Source organism: Crocodylus porosus, unplaced genomic scaffold (genome assembly GCF_001723895.1).
Source record: "Crocodylus porosus isolate Cpor-Errol unplaced genomic scaffold, CroPor_comp1, whole genome shotgun sequence".
Lineage (NCBI taxonomy): Eukaryota > Metazoa > Chordata > Crocodylia > Crocodylidae > Crocodylus > Crocodylus porosus.
The window spans coordinates 57,472,534-57,492,644 of record NW_017728931.1 but is presented as its reverse complement, the minus strand read 5'-3'; the positions used below and the strand labels follow the sequence as shown (position 1 = coordinate 57,492,644).

The window sequence follows — 20,111 nt, the reverse complement described above, 5'->3', positions numbered from 1 at the left end:
ACAGCAGAACAGAGTGCCCCAAGCAGGGGTGGTGTTGGGGGACACTTGGGGGGCTACGGCCACCCCAAAATTCCCCATAGCCATCCCCTCCCAGTACCGCCATCACCACCTGAAGTGCCTTGTGCAGCCCCTGGCCCTGAACCTGCAGCATGCGGCCTGCCCACACCCTGTGCACAAGTCTGGAGGGGCACATGCCACCCATGCCTCCCCCAAGGATGTGCGCAGTGGCAGGGACCTACCCCCCTCTGCACCCTTTTGTGCTCCCTGGATGAGCCACTCTTGGCTCCATCCCAGTTCTGGGGTCACATTCACTGCCCTGGCTGGACAGTGCCTGCCCCTGCCCTTGCCCCAGCCCCTGCCTTTGCCCCACTCCATCCCTCACTATGGGGGCCTTGATCTGTTCATCTCATGCCCCTTCCCTCCCCCACACCTCTTCTCCTCCACAGAGTTACTGGCAGGATGCTGCTTTCCAAGCTGCCGGGATGCATCCAGTAAATTGGCTATTGGATTGGTAATGGCCGATATGGCTGGTTAATAGTCAGCTATCAGTATTGGCCAAGAAAATCTTTATCAGTGCACCCCTAATTATTTTTAATTAGCAATGCCTGAAAATGTCTTATTTACTTAGTTTAAAAACAATCAGTTATTCAATGTTGTAGTTCTCAGCAGAAATAAATTTTAAATCTAGATACATAAGTAAATATGTCCCAAGAGGTTAAGTATTACAACTTACTGAACAAATACCTAAATTATATTATTTAATCATTCATAATGAAAGTTTCCGCCCCCCCTCCCTATTATTCATACTGGTTCTGCCCTTCTGATTCATTATTAATCATAGCTCATATGGTGCCTTGGTATACAGTGTTGATGACAGGCTTTTTTATGTGGTATTGAGTTAATTTGATCTGTATTGTAGCTTATATTTGTGGAGCAATGATGTGAAAACCTGTTTTGTTTCACAAGAATATTATTAATTAACATTCATATATTATGTTCTTCAGTGGATCATAAGAAAGTAGAGCTGGAAAGGACCTTGGGAGGTCAGCTAGTACTGCCCTCTGCTCAATACAGGATCATCCCTGACTAAACCATTCCATTCACATGCCTTTCTAACATGCTCTTAAAAAGATGGAGATTCCACAATCTGTTTAGGAAGCCTGTTCCAATTTTTACCACCCTCATAGTGATTAAGTTTCATAGATTGTAAGGGTCTGGAAGGGACCTTGGAAGATCATCAGGTCCAGCCCCCTGGTGTTAGTCAGTTCTTCCTGATCTCCAACCTAAATTTCCTCTGCTGCAGCCTGAGGTCATTGCTTCTAGTTCTCTTCCCTAGAGCCACAGAGAAAAGGTTATCTTCATCCACTTTATATGAACCCTTCAAGTATTTGAAGACTGTTATCAAATTTCCCCTCTGTCTTCTCTTCTCCAAATTGAAGAATCCATTTTTTTCTCTTTCCTCATCAGTCATGTTTCCCAAGCCTCTAATAATTTTTGTTGCCTCTGTTGAACTTTTTCTGATTTTTTCTGTGGAGTTCTTGAAGTATGGGATGTGGTACTAGAGGTGAGGCATCAGCAGTATGAAGCAAGAGTGGAAGAATCTTTTTCCTTGATTTGGAAATGACCCTTCTGTTAATATAACCCAGTAGTTGGCTTTTTTGCAACAAGAGCATATTATCAGTTTGTATTTAGCTTATGGTCCACTCTAACCCCCAAGGCCTTCTCTGCAGTACTTTAGCCTAGCCAGCCATTCCTTAGTTTGTATTCATGCATGAAATTATTGTCTCAAGTGCAAGACTTTGCACTTGTCTTTTGTGAAAATTTCATCTAGTTGATTTTGGACCATTTCTCCAGTTTATTCAGATCATTCCAAATCCTATCCCTACTGTCTAGAGTATCTGCAGCTCCACTCAACTTGGTGTCGTTTGCAAATTTGCTAAGCATCCGCTCGTTCCCGTGTTCTAAATCATTAATTAAGATGTTAATCAATACTGAACCCAGGACAGACCCTTGCAAAACCCCACTTGATAACTCCTGCCAACTAGACATTGAACCATTGATGGCTACTCGTTGAGTGTGATGATCCAACTAGTCATGTATCCATCTTCCATCTTCTAGGCTGTATTTCCGTACCTTACTAATGAGAATGTTGTGGGAGAACATGTCAAAAGCCTTGCTAAAATCAACGTATAGCATGATTACTGCTCCATCCACACAGCTTGCCACTGTATCATAGAAGGAAATAAAGCTGATGAAGCATGATTTGCGCTCGGTTAATCCATGCTGGCTGTTCCTGTTATTCCAGGTGCCTTGATCATGTGCTTCATAATCTTTCCAGGTATTGAAATCAGGCTGACTGATCTATAATTCCCTTGAATCCTCCTTTTTCCCTTTCTTAAAAATGGGCACTATACTTTTTGCCCTTTTCCAATTATTCAGAACCTTACCAGGCCTCCACAAGTTCTCAAAGACGATTGCTAATGGCTCTGAAATTACTTCACCAATTGCTTTAGTACTCTAGGAGGTATCCTATCCAAACCTGCCAACTGGAAAAATCTAGCATCTCTAAGTGATCCCTAACTTGTTCTTTACTAGGGTAGTCTGCTTGTCTTTGGTGCCTACCACACTTATCATCTGGTAGTTGACTTTATTCATAAAGACTGAAGTAAAAAAAACAATAACAAATACCTCTGGTTTCTCTTCATTAGCTGTAATGAGATTGCCTTTTGCATTTGCACTTCGGTTGGTTTTCTTTTTACTTTTGACATACTTAGAGATCCCTTTTCATTGACTTCTATGTCCCTTTCCAGTTGCATCTCAAATCACAGAGGAGTACAAGAAGGTATGGAAGAGGCACTGGTTTTTCATTTGTTCAGTTTTGTACCCATAGAAATATGGTCCTGTTTGCCTGGAAAACTCTGGTAGCCGGAGGCAGTCTAAGGAGGGAAAATATAACTGCCAAAATGTAAAGAGATGTTATAAAAGAGATAATGATTAATTGATTTCTATACAAATGAAAGAGGAAGCTATATTTGAGAAAATCATGACACTTAAGAATCAGAATGGTTAGGCATGGGATCAAGAAATTTTGTTGCGTTATTGTGTTTGGAGATATTTAAAAAGTAGGGATATCCACATGGGGACAATTTGGGAATTATTATGAGCATGATCTCACCCTCTGTCCTCTCTATATATGAGCCTCAGTCGTGCAGAGAGCACAGGCCTGCTAATGGCAATATAGTTTCATGCAGACCCAGAGGTCTACCGCTGTGATGCTAACTGCGCAATTTGGATTTATTATTATTATTATTATTATTACTACTACTATTATTACATGTACTTGGAAGGGTTTTTATCAGTATTCTTAGCACTGTTTTGCCATCCTGGGACTTTACTCCCAGGGTCTACAGAGGGTGCATGGTAGCAAGCAGCTGGTCCTCAGGTAAAGAGCAAAAGATACACATCCTTCCTTCACCTCTCCTATAAAGATCAGAATCTTCCCCCTTTGAGGAAGTCCTTTGAGAAATGATTTACACAGTGACCTTTGAAAACAGAGCTGAGGGGCGGGAATATTACATTGTTCTATAGTGACAGTCCATTGCAGTATGTTTTATAAGGGGAAAATTGGGCAGGAAATTATAGAAAGAGAGGCTTATAGAAAGGGAGTCTACTAACCCATCCGTTGGATCAGAATACTGCAAGCACCACCCTTTTCACTGATATCTGTCAAAAATGAGTTATGCTAGGATGTGAAGATATTATCATATGTTTCTTCTTTAAAAAAAAATCATACCTTAAAAAAGGGGGGGGAAAAGCTGTGTAAGGGATGAACAAAAAAGTGTCTGGGGGAGTGTGGGGTGGTGTGCATTCTGAAATGGTTTGTAATAGTAACTGAGAACCTGCCTTCAATTTGGGAAGCTCCTTAGCATGACTTGCTATTTGTTTCTCCCTTTTTCGATTCCATACAAGAGTGTTCTAGCTTAAGCCAGGCTAATATTGGATGTTTAATGGGATAATCTTCATAAGGAAGATGTTTCTAAATTGAACAGCCTTATGCTTTCTGTTTTTTCAAGAAGTGCAGGCTACAGTTATTTGTATTTAAATGTGTGATATCTCTTGGGGGTCAAAAGGGGAAAATGTAAGCTGTTGATGGCCGAACTTCTTTGCCATTTTATTTGTATCTTTTTGTAACTTCACTTTTTGATGAAGTTCCTTCCTGCTCTTACCACAAGTCTAAAGAGAAAAAGATATTTTGAGAAGTGCTTTTGCTATCCATTCGCTGCCCCTAGTGAAGTTAATTCAGCTGTCCTGCTGTGCTTCTAGAGGCTGTTCTCTTCCACCCACTGTTCTTCTTCCTCATAGATTAAGAGGCAAAGTACCACGCTACACCAGCCTGTGATGTATGGTACTATGTGGCAGAGGTGGCCATTGTCTTTTCAAGATAGTAACTCTATAAAGTTTAGATTAGACTCTGACAACACTGCTGTACTGTTGGGTACGTCAGAGGGCAGTAGACGTCCTTATTTCTTGCTGTGATTTTGACATGCTAACATATTGACATTTTCAGCTATGGTTTTTGTTCCAGATTTAGAATTTTTCATTTTTCTTTTTGCAATTCTCCCTTTTTAATGTGACTGTATTTTTAAAATACTCTATAAATAAGTAATTCAGGAAGCACATGCTATAGCACAGGGGTTTTCAATCTTTTTTAGTCTAAGTACTCCCGGTGCCTGGATGCCAAGCAGGGGGGTGATGGCACATGGCTGGACACTGAGTGGGGAGGTGAGGATGGTGCGTGGGCAGGTGGGGATAGAGCGCTGCTGCCTCTCAGGAGCAGGGCCAGGGCAGGGCAGGGAAGTTCACCAGGCTGGGGTGAGGGCAGTGGCCCCCCTCTACAGGGCGGGGAAGCTCACTGGGCTGGTGTGTGGTGGCAGCAGCCACTGCTTGCAAGCTTCCCTGCCTCGCAGAGCTCCTGGGAGGTGGCAGCGCTTTGTCCCTGCCTGCCCATGCATACCCCCTAGGACCGGTTCAAGTACCCCCAGGGTTACCCATACCCCCGATTGACAACCCCTGCTATAAAGGATAAGGATGAGTGACAATGGCAAATATTTTGACAAGTGTGTGCTTTATTCCTCACCCTTCACTGGTTAACATAAAACAGCCTGAAGTCAAGCAAAAACTAGTACTTCAGTATTAGTTTTGCTTTAGTTGGACATTTGAGGATTGTGCCCATTTTCAGATTACTTTGCAGAGTAACTAAATGGAAAATTTTCAAATGCAATCAGAAAAAATAGATTTTCAACCACAGAGCTATGTGACTGGTAAATATATTAGCAAATGGAATATCCTTTTAAATTAAATTGACTTTTCTTATAAGTGTTTGTTGCAGGCATTATCAGTTTTTTCCCTTACATTTGAAACTTGCCTTTTGCTCATGAAGAGATTGTGTTATATGTAACCTCAGCATGTTGCTAGTATGAAAAAATATAAGAGGCTCTGCATAATCAGCAAGAGTATTTAACATGATATTAAATTTTATATTATATTTTATTTTTATTTTAAAGTGTATGGTGTAAATAAATGTATCTTCAGTATCCCATTCTACTATATTTTTCATTGTATAATTCAATTATCTTCAGCCTAAACTTGAAAAACAAATAATTTTTACTATTTGCATTTCAGTAACTACTTTTTCTTCAATTAAGTGCAGCATGATGTACTTTTTATGCCAGTGGCAAGTTTTTATTTGCTTTGTTTGGTATTCATAAGAGGAATATTAATTGTCACAAATTATTTTGGCAGTTGTAGATGTAATATATAATTTTATTTTGTAAATCAATGACCACTTACTAAAAGGGGCTAAAATTATCTGTTTCTTTATGTCTAGAATCTGTCCTTGATAGAACTATGCCATATTCAGAAAACATGTCCATTTTATTTCAATCACTGTCTCACAGTTTTCTATAGAGATGTACATTTCTATATATCACCACCCTAATTGCTGTTCATCCTTGTGTTCCGACACCAGGTGCTTCATTAATTGTGAAGTATTTGAAATACATTCTAAGATTAGAACACTACATAATTTACATATTAACATGAGTTGGTTTTGGCTTCTGTATTATACAAGTAACACTGCAAGGGAAAAAGGATTAACACAAGGAAATTCTGGATTCTGTGGGCCAGCATGGAAGGTCACTTTGCATGTAGGCTAGAAGAAATGTCCAACATTCTTGTGGCCCTATCCACCTCCAAAACCAGATCTTGAGGATCCCCTACTTTATTTCATAGGCACAGGTAGAATCCAGTAGGGATAAGGAGCTCTGTAGCAAGTACTTGCAGTAGTATTTGATTTGGGAATTCATTTCACATCTTTAATTGCTGCATACTCTACCAACATCTCTATCTATCGGCCAGCCTGAGTGATCTGGCTTTGTGAGAATGGATGGAGTTTGTTTCACCCTTTGTACATATAAACCAGTATATTAATTGAAGCTGTTTAAATATCATAAGATATGTTTGGCATCATGTAGAACAAGCCAGGTTGATAATGATTATGATAATCTTTGTGTGGGTGTGGGTATAATGGACTTTTTTCCACAAGCCATCGATGTAACCAAAAATTTTTCACACATGTATAAAATCATTGGTTACATCTGCTTCTTGTAAAAACATTAAACCAAGAGGTTTAAAAAGTCTGTGAATTTTATCTTAGTTTTAATTAATAAAGCTTGTTCTAAGAAAGTGGTTCAACAGTGAGACCAATCATCAGGAGATTAACCAAATATCGTTATTGGCTAGGTCTAATTTAATTGTCTTCTCCTAATTTCTATCATAAAGAAATTAAATTAATAACTTTCAGATGAATTATTAAAGATCCTCGTTGCATGCACAAAATCAGCAGTATTATTTTATTGTTTTAGACAACCCAAAAGCATAAAAGTTTACACTGTAATATTTTTTTCTTGAGACACCCCAGATTCTGCCACTGAAATCGGTGAGAATTTTGAAGCAGGTTGCTGATAGTATTTAGCCCAGAACATATAGTGAAAGGCTTATTCTTCTCCCCCTGAAGCCAGTGACAAAACTCCAAATTATTTCAAGAGCAGGATATGAGACAACCCCTCTCAAGACTCTGAAAAAGATAATTAAATATAATGAGTGTGAATCTGATCTTGTTTTCCACTGTTTTTATAACAGTGTTACTACACTGACTCACTAAAAGTATTTTTAATTTACAGCAATGGTGCATATTATAGAGTTGAGACCCATAATTCCAGGTTTTGTTTAATTATGGAAGACATAGCCCTGCTGGCCCATCAGAAACCTTACAATACACACATGCATTGAGTTACATAATTTAGCCTTATTTTTCTGGTTAAAGTCTGTTTAGCTCACTTCCAACTTACAGAAACAGAATTTATTAGGCAACCATCTGTCCTTGTGAAATGTTGTCACCAAGACAACTTGGCATATGCTTCCAATTGGTTAATAAATATAGTAAGATAATGACACGTCCCATATCGTTTATAAACCAGTCTCTCACCAATTTGCTACACACGGAAGTAATTACTTCCATTAAGACAGTGACAATGAGAAGTGTTGTCTTGTGTCCAGTTGTATTGCAGTAGCATTTACCTCAAGGTAAATGTAAACAGGAGCATCCTTTTTTTAAAGGTTCTGTGAAAATACTTCTACTGTGGTAAGCATGGAATGGCTCCTATAATATTCGGAGGCTGTGTAAAGGATGGGAAGGACTCAGGAATTTGCTATCCCACAATCCCATGCCTTAACAGGATAACTGGATAGTTGTGTCAAAATGTCGCCAAAAGTTCATGCTACATTGAACTGTGTTAATTTTCACTGAATTTGTCCATGGCTGGTACTGAGAAGCTGTAGGGTCATTCAGCATGGCACATACATGGGCCCAGTTATTTCTGTCTATTACCTTTACGTGCTAGGGATGTGAAAGATGTAATGTTTAAACCATAAATGTATTTATATCAGTAATGCATTACCAGTTAACATTTAGCACCAGGCACAGTTCAGTGGGGAAGGGAAGCAGCATGATGCGTCAGGAGCAGGAAGGCGGCAGGGCAGGTAAGAGAGAGGGAAGGAGGGAGAAAGAGAGGAGGGGAGGGAGGGTAAGGCGGAACTAATACCCATGCCCTGTGAAGTTAAAGAAGAAAATAGAGGGCAACTTAATGACTCGTCAGTTAAGCAATTAGTTGCTTGTTCACAGGTTCTTCCTCCCTCCCAGTGTGCCAATGGCTGCAGTAGGCTGGGAAAGCTCCTTGCCTGCTGCTGCTGCTCTTGGCGGCTTCACATGGGCTGTATTGGCTGGTGGGGCTTACCACCACCTCCTCCCCCCTCCCTTGTCAGAGAGCCCGGGGAGCAGCTCCCAGCAGCAGCTAGGTCCAAGCTGCTGTAACCAATATAATTGGAGGAGGTTAAACAGATAATTTTTTTAACAATACTTATGACTTATGTGCCATGTTTCTAAGCGAAAGAGGGCAGCAAAATAACATGGCAGAGTAGGCACCTATGTAAATAGTTCCTACCTCTAAATGGTTTTTCATAGGTTCTGAGGATCCATGTTGTTGAGATCTCTGACACTATGTAGACCTTATGGGCTCCTAGGATGCTTTCATTGGGAAGGGATGCTTAACAAGAGACCTTGCAAAGGGCAACTTCTGTGCCTTCTAGTGTCTTGGACATCTGCAGCAGGTTTCTCAACGTGATGTAGCGGTGAGGGCCAGTGTAATTTTATCAGTACTGCAGTTTCTCTATATGTATAGTAACCACTTTCTATTAAATTTTAATAACTTAGCCATATCTTTCAAAATAGTGAAAGTGATTACACCATGTAATGTATTCCAAGTTTTAGCCTAAGGTGAAATTTTATTGGTGAATTATAGATCAGGGACAACACTTGTGTGTACTGGCAGGCCTGCTTTACTTCAGTTTTGTCCATTTTTTCTTAGAAAAGATTGTGCATAGTTATCATTGCTGCTTTCATCTGACCTTGTTATGACTCAAATGCAGTACTCCAACATTTTAATGTGTATTTAAAGACAAAAAAACCTGGAGAAATATAAATATTTTTTATTTTAATCAGGTAAATATATTTTAATAATGTGGATGCACAGAATTTTACTGCATTTAAAGGCTTATCACAAATATTCAAAATTTACTGTGTCTCAGTAGTCTAACAGTTTACAAGTGTGACTCAAGTTTTCCATAAGCGATTGTGACATTATAATGTAGCTTGAGAATTCATGGGGAAAAAAAATCTGTCAAACTTTGAAACTAATGCTTTTTTCACATTGGGATTAGTACAGTAATTGTATTTGGATCTGTTTTAAATCGTGATTGCAAAGCAGCTGGTATCCATGCTTAATATGGTTTCAAAGCACATGATGATTATGTTCAGAAAATGATCTAGATATTTGTTAGGTAGTTCCTTTTAAGGCAGTGTTCTGCCATCAATGTCTAGATGTTTACATTTTTCAAATGCAAATAGAACTTACATGTTGCACCAGAGTCTGTTCCTTTCTGGCCTGAATAAGTACAGTAAGTTTTTCCAGAGAGCTATGGGAAAATTTCTGTTCACAGGCTTCAAGTAAAAGGCTGTATTGATTAATTGTGTGTGAAGTAGTGTTAGATACATGGGTGACTGGTGCCACCTCAGTCGGGGGGGACACATGCTCCCCCAGTGGCCGAGGGGAGGAGGGTCCCCCTGCAGCCAATCTCGCTGACTGGGGGGGCCCTGCAGCCGATTGCAAGATGGCCGATCATTGCAGCCGATCTCTCTGCGGCCACTTCTGGGAGCGCAACAGCACTCCACTCCCCAGCTGGCACTTGCAGGGAGGGCACCGGTGCTCCCGCCTGGTCTCCCTGCCTATCGCTTAAGCGGTGAGTGCTTCCCGTCAGTGGGTGCACGTGTACCCCCTACGTGTCACCACTGGTTAGATATTAACTCACTTTCCCATTTCTAAAGCACTTTTTAGATGTTCATGACTCCAAACTGGGGTTATGAAGAATTTGTGCCTTAAATTCTTTACTTTTATGGGGGCTGTCATTTTACATATTTATACCTTGCACTGCTGCAGTATATGGAAGCACTGAGCACTTTACTTTCTCATCAGTTTAGCCAAGCAAGATCCATATTGTGAAGGAGGAGTTCATTCTCTACTCACAATCTCAGATGTTTCTCGTAAAGTGATCAGCAGTTAAATAGACAATAAAGTTGAATTTCATATTTACAAGGCATTCTTCACAATTCAAGGCATAAGAACATTTCTTAAATAAATTAAGTTTAAATTCTGGAGAAACTGATGGTACCATTAGAGAGGTACTAGGACAGGGATGGCCAACTCATGGCACATATGCCAGAAGTGACACCAGTAGTTGCTGTGTGTAGCATGTGGCAGATCAGGGAGGGAGCAGGGAGCAGAGGGGGTGGGACTTAACTTGTGGCATGCCTCTGAAAAAAGGTTGGCCACCACTGTGCCACTGTTTTAATCTCTATTTTGTTTCTTGTACTGCCTTCAACTCCATGGCATATAAATGCCATTATATGGTAGTGTTGAGGTGATGTTATTGCTGTGATGGTCCAGGAAGTATACAAGAGGCAAGAATTATTGTGTGTGATATCTTTTGGGGGAGGGGGCAGCTTCATGGGTGAGATTAGATGCTTCTGTTCCATCTGCTACTTAGCTCTGCTGTGTCTGCTCTCCCAGAAGTCTGAGAGAGAATATTGTGGTACCTTAAATTTGCCTATGTCTATCCCAATCATACATTTGGTTCTTATTTCCCTTTGATTGTATAAGACCACCAGGCATAAACAGGCTTACCAAAATGCAAGGTGGGATTGCAAAATTATTCAAGGAATGCAAGATTATTCAAAATGCAAGGTGGGATTATACTGTTTTGTGGTGTGTCTATTATTTGTCAATGAGAGAGATATAATGCTTATATTATGCCCAAGAATTCTTGCCTATTATATGCTAGTCACAGTTCTTATACAGCTGTGGCTGTTAGTACTGTGCTACCTCCTGGTACCCTGTCTTTCCTAAGCTGCTCCAAAAGAAAGGCAATTGTTTGGGGTTTTTTAATTAAGTAAACTTTTGTAGTCCCCAGAACAGAATATAGTCTCAGCAAAAGTGGGAAGGATTATAAAAATACACAAATCATAGCACTCAGTCAGAAAAAGAAAAGATAAAGCATAAAAAAAAAAGTGCATAAATTAATGTAAACCTTAGCTGGAATAATTTGTGCTTTTCAGCATGTGTATATGTGGAGTCACTAAGGAGTTATCAAGCTATACGTGTTTGTTTTTTAAACATCTGTCAGCTAAATCATAAATCCAAATGTAAAATATTGCAGTCATATTTTGTGGATTTGTAACATTCCCTAGTGGGATTTGAGTATGTAGACCAATAATTGGAGAATAAGGAGACAAATACAATATTTAATCTTTACTCTTGCATTACTGTTTTGACAAGCGACTTGTTTCATTTTCCTTTAATTGTAGTACACCATCAGGCATTAGCCATCTTACTAAAATGGATTTTATACTTATTCAGAATTCAAGGTAGAGTTGTACTGTTTTGTGGTATGTTTCATGTTTGTCAGCATGTATGCACATTTCTGATATAAAATTTAGGCTATGCAGAGCCTTAAACTACTGCAGGAGTGTCATGAAAAAATCTAGATGATTTACCATAGCCAAGTGACAAAACTTGTTTCACTGACACGCATGAAGTATGCTGCAGTCTATACTGCATAATTCTGCATTACATAACAGTCAGGTGCATTGTATTGACAGGCTATAAAATTCACTGTTTCAGTTAGTCCATGTTATCTGATGTTAAAAATACTGGTGGGACACAAGACTACTCTATGGACTAAGGAAATGCAAGACTCTGATAGTTGTTTGGTATACAACATTGGGATGGCTCTAATCTTTTGCTGCCTTAGGCCGTCTTCCCATTACACACTATTGACCCATATTCATGATATTTGACATTTTTGCTAAATACTGTCAAGGATAATCCATCAAAGAACAATTTTTCAGATTATCTGTTGAATTCACATTTTATAACTCAAAAGTTTAAGTGTTTCAGATAATAAGATTTCATGTTGGGAAGATGGTCAGTGAACATTTAGGCAAGAAAAATAGGAAACCCATTGTATATTTTGAAACCAGAACTAAGTAACTTTTATTAACAATGGGTACCTATACATGTGCCCAATGCCTGCTCTGACGTGTTCTAATTAGACTTGAATAATTGAGTCTCCTGGAGCATGCTAGTTAGCACACTTTAGCAGCCTTGTTGTCAGATGTATTCAGTGTCCCCACACTTCAAAATGGCAGTGGGGGCACTTTAATAAAGCTCGTTGAATAAGCTTGAGTTAAAGAACCCCTGCCACCATTTTGAGGGGTGGGACTCTGAATACACGAGACAATGTGGTGCTTTAAATAGGCAGCTCCCAAGAGCCAGTCTAATTAAAGTGCCCCTCCCACCACTCTGGAGCACAAGACTGGGAGCAAAGACTCACACTTGTCTGGTTCCAGTTCCATGATTACATTTGCCTATTGGCCAAAGCATATGTTTCTTTAGGGTGCCTCTTTAAATGTCTTCCGAATCAAATTCACAGTGCGTGCGTCTATGTGTTCATTAGTGCGCCATAGTTACGGCACATTAAGTTTAATACCTGTAATGACAGGTACTAACTTAATATACTGTAATTGGCGCTACTGTGATCCTTTAGTGAAAGAACAAAACATAGTACAAGTTTAGCAATGTACCTGCTGGTGAGAGCCATACGCTTCTTGGGGTTAAGCACACTTTTCCAAAGTATAATCATTTGGAGACTCCCCTGCAAATATGTAAAGGCTCAGTTCTTCTTTTTTCATCTTTAATGGTTTTATGAAGCTGGAGGGAGAATCAGTTATACCAAAACGTAGTCTCACAGTGATTTATTAATTAGTAATCCTTTTTATGTTTCTTAGTCATTGTTTTCATTGATGAGGTGTTAGGGTCAATCCCATGGAAGGATTTTAGTGTGAGGACAGAGACTTTGAACTGGATTGTAGTCTTTGGGAAGACTACTGGTTGTGTTCAAAACTATTTGACCTGTTACTTTGGAAGCTTTCTAGGGATGTTTTGCTTCACTGGCATATATGAGGCGCAGTGGTCAAGTTTGGAGGTTATAAATGTGTGGGTTCCTTTGGCTAGACTGAAAATAGAGTTCCATCATGAAAATAAATCAGAGATAGAGAAATAGGGTTTCCTTGCTTGTTTGTTTGTTTTGCTTCTGTAATTAATTAGCAGGGATCCTGGTTTTCTCTGTTTAAAAATCTCAAATTCTCCTGCAAAGAATCCAGAATTCTCTGATTAAAAACCCCCAAATCCATGTTTTTCTGTGATTAAGATGAAATGCCACTCATAGGTATTAGTTGAACACAATGTTTATTGATATATTTACAATTTTAAAGCAGTGTGGAAGCCTACCAGTGCTTCAGTCATTATAATAAAACAGATTCTAAATAGCTGTATATTTTAGCTTTTGATTTTTTTTATCATAGACAATCAGAGCTCCCCCTGCCCCTTTCACTCACCAGGATGTAGATACTGCTTTGTGGTGTGGAGCAACCTTGATATGCCAGTGCCCTGCCCCTTCCCATGAGGGTGTCCCTTACCCCCCCTAGTCCTGCAGGTGCCCCTCATTCCCAACCCACAGTCCCCTAGCCCTGCCACTGCCCCTTACTCTGAACCCACAGCCCTCAGGCCCCCCATGTATGAGTTTGTAGTGGGTAGTGGGAGAGGGCACAAGTAACATGATGGATGGGTGCATGCCCCCCCCCACCAGATTTCTGCTCCCACAGTGGGGTATGGGTCTGCAACCTGGCCAGATCAGCTTCAGCCAGGAGCTGCCTCCATGGCCCAGTGGGCAGAACCCAGCACAGGAGGTAGCTCCGCACCACCATGGCTGCCAAGCTGAAGTGTCCTCTGCCCATCCAGCAGCAGTGGGGGCATTACTCCATGCTGCCACTGCTACCATGCCTGACCTTGGCAGCCATGGCACTGTGATCTCACCCACTGGGCTTTGGTGGCAGCTCCTGCCCAGAGCTGTTCTGGCTCAGCTGCAGCCCTGTGCCCCATACCTTGCTGTGCCCTCCCTGCCTGCCACACACATTTAGTCCTCCCAAGCATTGAGGAGTTCAGAAAGACCTCCAAGACTGTAGGCTAACTTAAGAATCTGGAGGGGAAAGCCTAGGACAGTGGGGGATATTTCAGAAGAACCAAGTTCTTCAAAGCACTACTTTTTTCCTCTTAGTATTACCTGAGTAATGTGCTTGAATCAGCAGTAGTTCATAGTAGATAGAGTCAGGAGGGACCTGAACAGATCATCTACCCTGACCCCCTGCTACAGGCAGAAAGGAATGCTGGGTTCACAAGACCCCAGACAGCTGATCATCCAACCCCCTCTTGAATTTGCCTAAGGTAGGGGTGAGGACCACTTCCCTGGGATGTTGGTTCCAGATTTTGGCTACCCTAACTATAAAATATTGCCTTCTGATCTCTAACCTAAACCTGTTCTCCATCAGCTTATTACCATTGTTCCTCGTCACCCCAGGTGATGCTGGGGAGAATAATGCTCTACCTATTTGCTGTTGATCTCCCCTGATGAGTTTGTAGGCAGCCACCAAGTCCCCACTCAGCCTCCTCTTGCTGAGGCTGGACAGGTTCAGGTCCCTCAGTCTCTCCTCATAAGGCCTGTCCTGCTGCCCTCTCACCAAGCGGGTGGCCCTCCTCTGAACCCTCTCCAGGCTGGCCACATCCCTTTTGAAGTGCAGCGCCCAGTACTGGATACAGTACTCCAATTGTGGCCTGACCAGTGTCGCATAGACGGGGAGGATCACCTCTCCGGACTGGCTTGAGATGCATCTTTGGATGCATGATGAGGTATGGCTGGCCTTGCTGGCTGCAGTCTGGCATTGGCAGCTCATGTTCATCTTGGAGTCAGTAATGACTCCAAGATCCCTTTCCGCCTCTCTCCTTTCAAGAGGGGAACTCCCCAGCCTGTATGTATGCTGTGGATTCCTTCTCCCAAGGAGAAGCACCCTGCATTTGTCTACATTGAACCCCATCCTATTCTCATCTGCCCACTTTTGTAATCTGTCTAAATCTAGTTGCAGCCTCTCTCTCACTTCGAGTGTGTCCACCTTGCCCCACATCTTAGTGTCATCAGCAAACTTGGACAGTGTGCTTTCAACCCCCTCATCCAAGTCGCTGATGAAGATGTTAAACAGTGCGGGCCTGAGGACCAAGCCCTGGGGGACCCCACTGCTCACATCTCACCAGGTTGAGTACAACCCATCCACCACTACTCTCTGCATGCGCCCCATCAGCCAATGTTTTACCCATCCAACTGTGTAGGCATCAGTGCCACAGTCGCTTAATTTATTGATGAGGATGAGGTGAGAGACAGTGTCAAAGGCCTTCTTAAAGTCTAGAAAGACTATGTCTACAGCAACACCATCATCCAAGCATTTAGTTACTTAGTCATAAAAGTCAATCAGGTTGGTCAGGAAGGACCTGCCTTTGATGAACCCATGCTGGTTGCCTCTGAGCATGATCTCCCCTGCTGGCCCCCACAGATGTACCTCCCTGATTGATTCTTTCCAAGATCTTCCCAAGCACCAAGGTGAGGCTTACGGGCCTATAGTTACTTGGGCCCTCCTTCCTCCCTTTCTTGAAAATTGGGACCACATTAGCCAAGGGCTCTGAGATGACCCCTGCCAACTCCCTCAATACCCTTGGGTGGAGGGCATCTGGACCTGCAGATTTAAAAATGTCTAGCTTCCAGAAGATCCCTAACTACATCTGCACTGACTGAAGGCCTGACAGAGCTGTTCCCAAGATGCTTCATGGGGATGCTTCTTATAGCTAGAAATTGAGAGAAGCAGTAAATGGTTTGGTTTGCATTTAATGTAAATTAAAGATAGATCTGCATATTTCCTGCATACTGGTGACATATTAGCTTATGCTGTCTCACTAGCATTCCTAATGTTTCCTATAGACCTGGAATATATGTAAATATAGTTCCTTGCCTGTCATTAGGAGTTCATCCATTGGATCAATCAGTGCGACATCAGTTCCTTGTCTGGCATGCAGTCAGACTGTGAAGGACCTAAGATATTGGTGGCTGAGATGATATTGGAAATTCTTCCAATTCCTACTTTTCTATTTACTTGCTTAAAAAAGAGAAGGGTAGTCATTTGTAAAGTCTGTAGCCTACAGAGATGACTTCTTAGCACTGTGCCCTATTTTAAGGTGAACAGAAAATCCCTATTAACCAACAGAGTTTCAGCACCTCCTGGTCCTAAGTATTCATAATGCTGCTTTCTGGGTTCTAGGGTTTACAGTGGTGTTCTGGGGCGAATGGAGGCAGTTGTGGTTTATGAGGATATATAGTCTGGAGTGGTTCTGTGTTGTACAATTTTTGACATCTGTATAACAGAGCAGAGATTGGGTTTTCTCCGTTCTAATGCTGTAGTGTAAGTTTGCAGAAATTCTTTGGCTTAGATTGTTTTCTGCTACTGATACTCTAGTTTTTTACCTTTGCCCTCACCTGCATTTTCCCAAAGAGTCTTGTGTGTGGGGAGGAGAGGAGGAAGAAGGGGCCTGTATGGTAGGGTAAAATAAAGTGTTTTTATTGCTAGAGCACTGATAGAAATAGTTGGGAAATTGTCCTACTGTCTCTGTAATTGTTACAGCCGGTGGAATTCAGCAAGGGCCAAAAGTGTTTGGTTCAGTCTATTTGCTATAGTTTATTAGACTGGGGGGGGGGGGGGTTTTGATTTGGGTTTTTTTCTTTTCTTTGTACCTGCAGGAGAGAGTGGTCCAGCCAGAATCAGGAGGTGGGTCTGTCTTTAGTGTCTCATGTGCTTATACCTGCTGAGGGTATAACTGGCTGAGTACAGGGTCTTGAGTTTCCAAGTTCTGAGAAATGTATCTTTCTGTTGCTATTCTCTACTTTCCTTTTTCATTTCTTTCCTTTTCTCTTTCTTCCTTATCATCAGTGGTGTTCTGCACTTTTCTGTCTATAGTTGCTCAACCCTTCCCCTCCCTGGGTATCCTTTCTTTCTCTCGTCTATGTCCCTACCTTTCCCTCTGCAGTCTTCCCCATTGCTGTTATTTATGCCTTTGTTTCTGTCCCCTCTGGAGTTGGGACTGGTCTCCTCCCATTTCATTTCTCTTGCCACTCTACCCTAATGTTTTGCTTGTTGTTTTTTTTTGGTTTTGTTTTTTTTGGTGGGGAGTTCTTGGTTTTTTGTTTTGTTTTGTTTTTTACTTGCTATACCTGTACCTGCTTTCTTTTGGTTTTTTGTGGGGGGCTCTCATTCTGTATCATTCTCTATTTGAACTCTCTCTTTCTTGCTTTCACTCTCTCTCTCTCTGCAACCTCCTCCTCTCCCATCTGTAATCCTTTCTGCTAATCTTTTCATCCATCTCTTTCTATTTTACCCATATAGGGGACTTACCTGTTAAGAGGTTTATAGAAAATCTGTTTCTTTCTGACTGTTTTTTGTTTAACAGCTTTTAATGGACTCTTCTTACCTGAGCTTTTTGTCATTTTTCAGGTCTTAAAAATCAGCTTGATTGGCCACAGAAAACGCATTTTGGCATCTCTAGGAGACAGGCTTCACGAAGATCCTCCTCAGAAACCACCACGGTCAATAACCCTCAGGGTAAGTTTCTGGTAAATTTGTCTGATACCTCGTAAAGTCTGGAAGAAATGCATAAAAGTCAAAGAAAAATGAATGGTCGCTTAGTACCTTAAGCTTATGGACTGGAATTCATTACTGTCGTTTTCACATTTTGAAAATGCTGCTTGTTTGTTTTTGGTGTAGTGCAGCTTTGCATGCTTTATTTACAGATAGCTCCCTGAAATCAATTAAATTAAAAATGTATAGATATAAGGTGTGCCTGGGTAGCCAGAAAAGTTTTTCTTCTTCATTTTTCATTGGTGTACCCTTCTGCAAAATCCTAATCATGGTGTTCTTTAGGATTTCCATACTTACTGCTTTATGTATATATTTGTATACTCTTCTCTCTACCTCATATGTGCTAGATGTCTCGAATCCCCCTATTTTTCTTTCTTCCAATGTATTATCCTTATACAGTTGTGCTTTGGAGGCCCATCCTTACCAGGTCCAAAGATCTCAGGCTGTTTTATCCAGACATTTTTATCCAGCTATTTCCCATTTGAATAGTGCAGGGTTGGACTGGCTGAGCATTGAAGTCCTTTCCAACCCTACAATTGTACGATCTGATTTGAGTATTCCCATGGGAACAGTTCCTTGGACTAGAATTTCATTAGTCAGAGTGCATACTGCGCTCCCAGTTTATATTTTCTGGTGACTGGAGGTATAGATAGACTGTGAATGGCAGCTGCCTTTCAGGATCTTATTTTAACAGAAAGTTAAGGATTCTCTGACCACCCTGTTTTCACCCTCTTTACGCTCTAGTGCCATTTACAAAGAACTAAAATCTGGCTTTAATGTGGCATTGGTATCATTGAACTCATGATTTCCTGTCCTAAGGAATTGCTGTAATAGAAGATATGTTTGTTATACTTAGTTGTATATTGTAAATTGTTTTCTAGCACACAGCAAGTGCTAAAATACTAACAGAAAAGAAATGCCTGCAAGTAGTTCATTCTCACTCAGTGGTTTGAAATCATGGGATTTCTACATACGTGGTAAACTGAATCACCTCCTGATGCAATCAGAATGAGGAAAAGATTGTCAGTGCTTCACAGCTAGAATTACTGGTTCAGACAATCATGAAACATTATTCATCCCTTTGTAGTATTGGAGTCTTTACAGGGAGTCCTAAAGCAAAGGACTTTGGTTTGGACTATGATTCTCTCATCCATCAATATGGATGCTGTCCCATAGGAATACTTAGACAAACACAAAGCACAGTATTTACCTTGCAGTATGCACAAATACATTTCTAGTTCTTAAAAATAGTTAAATAAGTGAAATATATATATTCTGCCTTAGGAGGCTCTGTTTGTACGTAGTAAATACCTGGTAAATGGGGGCAAAAATAACAAAAATATTATGTACAAAAGACGTATTAATAGCATATTAATAACTTTTCAAAGGCATGCACTCAAAAATTAGGAAATGCCAGAATTAAGGTTTCCTTTGCAATCTTAACTCACCCCCCCTTCTATGAAAGCATTATGATACAGTCTTTAATTACATGTTCACAAACTCTTTTCTTGATGGCACCCCTGCCTTATTCACTGTGCAGGAGGGATTGTTTTGGGGATGAATCAGGGTCGCATAATGAAGAAGGCTGTTTTCTGTAGAACCTTTCTTCCATTTGTTACAGAAGCTGGAAGAGATGTAATGAACCAGCAACATACAGGAAGAAAAGAAGGATGATTTTGTAGTTGAGAAAGTAAAATATGGGCTGGAAGAATTAGATTTTATCCTTGCATGTGCCATAGAGTTTCTCAATGATGCTAGGAATGTCACTTACACCATACTTTTCCCTAGGTGCTTCTGACTGTGGCTTCATACAGACATTACAGTCAGAAGTTCAGGAGGTTAGATCGGGTTAAAAATGGCCACCCAATCTAATTTAGCAATTAGATAGGTGCCAGGAACCTAAGCTAATGTAAGTCAGGGGAGGGGTGGAACGGATGGGGGGGCTAGCAGGGTGGGCTGGGGGTGTGGCTAGTAGGCTTTGCATGGTGGAAGAGGCGGCTAACAGCATCTGCAGGGGGTGAGGGCTTGGTGGAAGTAGTGGGGTCCACAGGTGACCTTGGGGGATCAGGGGGCTAGCAGCTTCCATGGGAAGGGGTTAAACCTGATCCTGCCACCTCCTGTGCCCCATCTGTCACTACTCCTGGGGCCAGTTTTACCAATGTTCACCAGGAGCCCAATTAAAGTAATTTGGAGAGGGGGGGAGGGATGGGCAGATCAGGGAGGCTGGTGGCTTTATGGGTGGACATTGGTGGGAATGGGGGGCTGGCACCTCTGTGGGGGGAGGGTTTGACAGGATCAGGGGTCTGCCTCC

The 20,111-nt window shown here is 41.3% G+C and overlaps 1 protein-coding gene across 9 annotated transcripts in view; it reads left to right on the top strand.

Annotated features, from left to right (window-relative positions):
• Nucleotides 1-20,111, top strand: part of ANKS1B (ankyrin repeat and sterile alpha motif domain containing 1B) — an 837,577-nt gene that overhangs the window by 742,428 nt on the left and 75,038 nt on the right. For all 9 annotated transcript variants that reach the window (XM_019545115.1, XM_019545114.1, XM_019545113.1 and 6 more), the window contains one exon: nt 17,657-17,764. In XM_019545115.1, the coding sequence (XP_019400660.1) occupies nt 17,657-17,764 (108 nt within the window). The remainder of the gene's footprint in view (nt 1-17,656; nt 17,765-20,111) is intronic.